The sequence below is a fragment of the Pongo pygmaeus genome, chromosome 8, assembly GCF_028885625.2.
Source record: "Pongo pygmaeus isolate AG05252 chromosome 8, NHGRI_mPonPyg2-v2.0_pri, whole genome shotgun sequence".
Lineage (NCBI taxonomy): Eukaryota > Metazoa > Chordata > Mammalia > Primates > Hominidae > Pongo > Pongo pygmaeus.
The window spans coordinates 102,916,684-102,922,993 of record NC_072381.2 but is presented as its reverse complement, the minus strand read 5'-3'; the positions used below and the strand labels follow the sequence as shown (position 1 = coordinate 102,922,993).

Here is a 6,310-nt window from a genome sequence, read left to right as displayed (position 1 = left end):
TTCCCCTGCCTCAGTTTCCTGAGTAGCTGGGACTACAGGAGCGCGCCACCATGCCCGGCTAATTTTTGTATTTTTTTTAGTAGAAATGGGGTTTCACCATATTGGCCAGGCTGGTCTCAAACTCCTGACCTCGTGATCCACCCGCCTCTGTCTCCCAAAGTGCTGGGATTACAGGCCTGAGCCACCATGCTCAGCCTTTAATTTTATTATTATAAAAAATTGAGCCAGGGTCTTGCTATGTTGCTCAGGCTCGTCTCAAAATCCTGGGCTCAAGCGATCCTCCTGCCTGGGCCTGCCAAAGTGCTAGGATTGCAGGTGTGAGCCACCGTGCCTGGCTGGCAGAGCTTTTCCGTATGTTACTTCTCATGCTGGTTGGAATCATGGCTGCAGGCTTCCACTTGGTCTGATCAGACTGGTATTCATTCCTGCCTATGTCGCCGTGAAGGATTCGGTAAGAGTGATATTTCCTCCTCCCTTTAGAAGACAGGCTGTCTTCTTTCATCAACTTAGAGCAGATAATCCCTGTGTGTGCCTCTCTCCTTCCTTAGATGGGGAACAGGATCCCTTTTCGGGACAGTCAAGAAAAAAACTCATGTAAACAGTAACCTTGTTACTTGTATTTGTGACTAACTCCAGGTAGAATATTTAGGCCACTTCAGGCACTACCATGGAGTGAACTGAATTCATAGGGATGGCTTGGGCTGACACAGTTTCTTCCCAGTGGACCAATAAATCAGACTCACCCGAACCCCTGGGGTTTTGGTAGAATTGGACCTACTCTAGGACTGTGGGGAACTAAAGGAGCATTTGGCTTGCTGTAGCTCTTCTATCATGAGCCTTGACCGTCAGGCCGCAATCAGACCCTACTGATGGGATCTCTGCAGTTTATTACAGAGGCCTCCCGTTACCCTGGTACCCAAATATGTCCCCCACCTCTAGCCGCCTAGCCTCACATTGAATGTCTCTTCAACAGCAGATTGTGGTGGAAGTTATAGCCGTGTGCCTCTATTTATTCTCTGAATTGTACTGTAGAAAAAGGTGTTTATAAAGAATAAAGAAATCACCAGAACTGCCTATACCTAGTTTTCCTGACTTTCTGGCCCTGCGTCTTCATGAATATCAACCCATTTGCTGTTTGTAAAAGTTAATCAGGTTAGCCCTTGGAACTTACCCCGCACACTTTACTATATCAAGTCATCTAATTTTCTCAGCCTTTACAGAGGAGGATGTATGAACTTTTTTTTCTTATTTAAATCAGACAGTCTCAGGCTGCCCCAACTAGTAGGTGGCACAGCTGGGTGAGATTTGTAACCGAGCCTTTCTGATTCCAACTCCCTTTTACTGGACCTCTCTCACCCTAAGCATCAGAGTACTTAAGTCCTGAGACTAGTTATGGCCACACCTGCTGGGTTACCTCTGGCAGGTCCACTCCTGCCGGAGTTTCCCTTTTTCTGCAATAGGAGAGTGGTGGAACATTGACCCCCACGCTAACCCTTTTACATGCACGTCCTTGTTGGAGGAAAGTACTGTTATTATCCCTATACTACAGATGAGGCTCAGGGAAGTTAAGCAATTTCTCCAAGGTCCCATAGACACTAAAGGGGCAGATCCCAGAACTTAAACCCAGACCTGTTTAAGCCCAGAGGCTGAGCTCTTACCCAGTACACTACCCTGCCTGCCTAGCCCTAACTTTTTCCCCAAGTCCTAAACTTGATTCTCCTCTGAGCCTTGCTCCTCTGGAAGTTGCCTGTGAGAGGACCCCAGGCACTAAGCCCCAAGCTGTAGTGCCATTCAGAGCCTGGTTTTGGGTTGAAGATTGAGATCTTTTATTTTCTCTCCTTTAGCTTTTGCCCTAAACAAGTATCTATTTACCTCTCTTTTTAACCTTAACACTTTCTTTTTAAGGAATAATTTTTTTAAAAATGTATCTCCATTTTTCTGCCGCTAGTCAAATATTACCACTGAAAAAGGTTAAATATTTTGGAGAAAGCATCCTTTTTTGTTGTTGTTGTTGAGATGGAGTTTCGCTCTTGTGGCCCAGGCTGGAGTGCCATGACACGATCTCGGCCCACTGCAACCTCCACCTCCCAGGTTCAAGCGATTCTTGTGCCTCAGCCTCCGGAGTAGCTGGGATTACAGGTGTGTGCCACCACGCCCGGCTAATTTTTGTATTTTTAGTAGAGACAGGGTTTCGCCATGTTGATCAGACTGGTCTCAAACTCTTGACCTCATGTGATCCTCCTGCCTCAGCCTCCCAAAGTGCTGCCTGGCTCTAAACACTTAGCACTTTAATCAAAAAGGATGCTGACTGGGTGCAGTGGCTCACACCTATAATCCCAGCACTTTGGGAGGCCGAGGCAGGAAGATCACCTGAGGTCAGGAGTTCGGGACCGGCCTGACCAACATGGCGAAACCCTGTCTCTACTAAAAATACAAAAATTAGCTGGGCATGGTGGTGAAGGCCTGTAATCCCAGCTACTCGAGAGGGTGAGGCAGAGGAGTCACTTGAATCTGGGAGGCAGAGATTGTAGTAAGCCGAGATCGTGCCACTGCACACCAGCCTGAATGACAGAGCAAGACTGTCTCAAAAAAATAAAATAAAAGTGCTAAGTGTTTCTAAATAGCTCACTTGCTCTCTTTTGCCTCTTACCTCTTCCCTAGGTCTCCAGTAAGTGAATGCCTGTTGGCTCAGTATTGTTGGGGCCGCTCTTAGAGCTGGGAGAAGGCAGACCTTCAGAGCTCACTTGCCTTTAGAAAGGTTCTTGACATCTGGCCAGGAAACCTAAGATCTGCATAGCAATAGAGTGTCCATCTTTACATAGCCACACTAATTTTATCTGTTCAATTTTATTATAGTAACAAAGTGATTATTTTTAATAATAAAAGCAGAGTGCCTGTAGGCAAGTGGATGGCCCTATCCCAGGCCAAGTCCTCTTAGTGTTTCAGACCTAGGCTGGCCAGAATAGTCTTCTAGAATGTAACATTTATCCACCAGGTGTCATTATTTACCAATCTGACAAGCCACTGGGCTGTCTCCGTGCATTCAATGGTTGGAATCAAGGCTAGAGACCAGAATAGGAGATGAATGAAAATAGATTTAGAAAAGGGCATTGTGGCTGGCATGCAGCTTGCAGTGTGGAGGGCAGCGGTGGGAGGGTAAAGAGGGCTCTTTGAAAGATCAGTGTCATTTTCCTGATCAAGTTTCCTAAGCTGATACTTCCCTGGAAGGAGTCAGAACTTGGGTTTGTAGGAGTAGCCCTGGCTTCCAGCTGCGTTGTGCTAGAGTCAGGTTTGAAGCCCCAAGTCTAAGTAGTCCCCGCTTTGATAAATTCCCGGCCGGGTGCAGTGGCTCACAGCTGTAATCCCAGCACTTTGGAAGGCCAAGGCAGTTGGATCACCTGTGGTCAGGAGTTTGAGCCCAGCCTGGCCAACATGGTGAAACCCCATCTCTACTAAAAATACAAAAATTAGCTGGGCGTGGTGGCAGTCGCCTGTAATCCCAGCTACTCGGGAGGCTGAGGCAGGAGAATCGCTTGAACCCGGGAGGCGGAGGTTGCAGTGAGCTGAGATCGTGCCATTGCACTCCAGCCTGGGGGACAGAGTGAAACTCTGTCTCAAAAAAAAAAAAAAGAAAAAAAAAATTCCCTTACTGTGCCTACTTGCCCCTCTGCCCTTCCTTTCTGACTTCATGTGCCTCAGAGCATAGGAAAGCATCCACAGTAGAAAGATAAATTGAGAAATTGCTCCTTCCCAGTCTTCAGACCAGAGAGACAGTTCAGGATCCAAAAGGGAGAGGTCAGGGGCCATGAGAATAGGAGATGTGCATGGGCGTGCCTGTGAAAAGCTGCTTGGAGGACCAAAGTAGGCAAAGTAACCTCTACCGGCTCCCCGCTGCCCGCCACCCTCATCCCCCTGTGCTCTCTGCTTCAGGCTGCAAGTGCAAGGCAGGAGGCTGAGATGGGCTCAGGCCAGCCATGGACCCTGCCTGCCCTCAGAGCCAGCCGTTGCTGGTGAAATCCATACGCAGTGCCTCCTCCTCAGCGGGGCTCAGCTCCTGCAAGGGGGCGCGGCAGGGGCCTCCGTAGTAGCCAAACCAGTCCATGATTTTCTTCAGCCCTGGGATCCCAAAGCGCCGGGTCACCTGCAAAGCAGGGCCTGTTAGAAGAGACTGAGAAATTTGCTGAACACCCATATCTGGAACTCAGAGATCTGTCACTTTCAGAATGTTGAAGTCCTACGCTCTTCCCCCAGGAAAGTAACTGCCAACTCTATGGCACCCAGGGTACATTGGGAATCCAGATTTAGAGACCAGAGAGAAGGTTTGTAATAGCAAAATACAAAAACTTCACATTGGGGACAAAGAGTGCCTCCTTTGGTTTTAGGAGAAAAATCCACTCCAACAGAGAGGAGAGTGGCATTCGGTCCTCGAGCTGGGGTGGGAGAAGACAGCAAGGCTGCAGGTCTAGGCACTAGAGCATCAGCAGTCTGCAGCCCAGCTCCCTGAAACCTGATGCAGGGCACACCAGACCTGGGAAGTCAGGAAGGGGAAGGATCTGTGAGAGTCTCAGGCACAGCCCAGACCTCTACTCCCCTTGCATCTGGCTGCCCTCACCTCCCCATAGCTCCTCCTGACCCTAACACTAAATGTTCTCCCAGGAAAAGCAAAGCATCATTGCCCAAGGAAGTTTTGTTGTATAAACTGTATGTCATTTACTTATTATCTCTGAGTAAGTTCTCCTGTCTAAAAAAGGAAGGGGCTGGACAACATGATCTCTAAAGGCTTTTCCATGATAATGGGGGACCTAAAGCTATTGTTATAATTTATTCATTTATTTTTATTTATTTTTTTTTTTGAGACAGTCTTACTCTGTCACCCAGGCTGGAGTGCAGTGGCGTGATCTCAGCTCATTGCAATCTCTGCCTCCTGGGTTCAAGTGATCCTCCTGCCTCAGCCTCCTGAGTAGCTGAGATTACAGGCACCTGCCACCACACCAAGCTCATTTTATTTTATTTTATTTTTGTATTTTTAGTAGAGACAGGGCTTCGCCATGTTCGCCAGGCTGGTCTCAAACTCCTGACCTCAAGTGATCTGCCCACCTCGGCCTCCCAAAGTGCTAGGATCACAGGCATGAGCCACTGCACCCGTAATAATTTATTTATTTTTATTTTATGTTTATTTTTTTGAGACAGGGTCTCACTGTGCCACTCAGGCTAGAATGCAGTGGTATGATCATGGCTCACTGTAGCCTAGACCTCCTGGGCTCAATCGATTCTCCCACCTCAGCCTCCAGAGCACCTTAGACTTCAGGTGCATGACACCATGCCTGGCTAATTTTTGCATTTTTTTGTAGAGACGAGGTCTTGCTATGTTGCTCAGGCTAGTCACAAACCCCTGAGCTCAAGTGATCTGCCCACCTCGGCCTCCCAAAGTCCTGGGATTACAGGCATGAGCCACGGCACCCGGCCTATTATAATTTAAAATCATGTGTGGAATATTACAGAATAAATGAAGCATCAAATTTCCTTGCTTTTGGTATAGCAACTGGATATTTCATGCTGATCGGAAATATTAGATGAATCTTTCACTACCTAAAAACTACGAAAGTAGTCCTTAAGAAAGTTTGATTTGGAGAGAAGCTAAAACCTTAGGAGGATAAAAATAAGAGGTTGTTTGGGATAAAAAGGCCAGGAACCACTGATGAAAGATTGACTAATAACTGTTTACCACTAGAGTCCCGGAGGCTTTATCAAGCATGGATTTTTTTTCTTGGAATGGGTGGTAAGCCACCCTCCTGCAGGCCTTGCCACCCCCACGATGTTCTAATAGCCTGGCCTTTTTACCCAAAGCCTGAGTAGGTGGGAAAGACCCAGGATAGAGGATGGAAATAAGAGGTACCTAGAGAAAAGCTCGCTCCTGCCATGGGTTTCCAAAGATATCTGATGTGGCCCCTCTTCAAACCCTAAGAAAGGGTTGGTGGCAAAGACTATAGAAAGTCCTAAATATAGCCAGGGGCAGGAGGCAGGCTGATGGGAAGGTGGAGGAAGGACATTGTGTTTGACCAGGGATGGGCAATAGAGTGACATCAAGCTGCTCTCGGGGTGTCTGAGCCTACAGCCCAGGCAGCAGAAAGGTGTTCCAGGCATTCCTGGGTATGTGCCCAGAGCTGGCACAGGAGAGGACGCAGAATGAAGGGTGAGGCAGGATGGGGTAGGGCGGGATGACACACAGAGATCTGGGATGACAGCTAGGCATCCACTCTTCCCCAGGGGCAGCCCAAGCTGCTTCATCTGTGAAATGAGTGATAACAAC

General features: G+C 47.9%; 1 protein-coding gene across 2 annotated transcripts in view; it reads right to left on the bottom strand.

Annotated features, from left to right (window-relative positions):
- Nucleotides 1-2,836: 2,836 nt before the first annotated feature.
- HOGA1 (4-hydroxy-2-oxoglutarate aldolase 1) overlaps nucleotides 2,837-6,310 on the bottom strand; it is a 31,087-nt gene continuing 27,613 nt past the window's right edge. For both annotated transcript variants that reach the window (XM_054435466.2, XM_054435465.1), the window contains one exon: nucleotides 2,837-4,141. In XM_054435466.2, coding sequence (XP_054291441.1) covers nucleotides 3,992-4,141 — 150 coding nt within the window. In that variant the 3' untranslated portion in view covers nucleotides 2,837-3,991. The remainder of the gene's footprint in view (nucleotides 4,142-6,310) is intronic.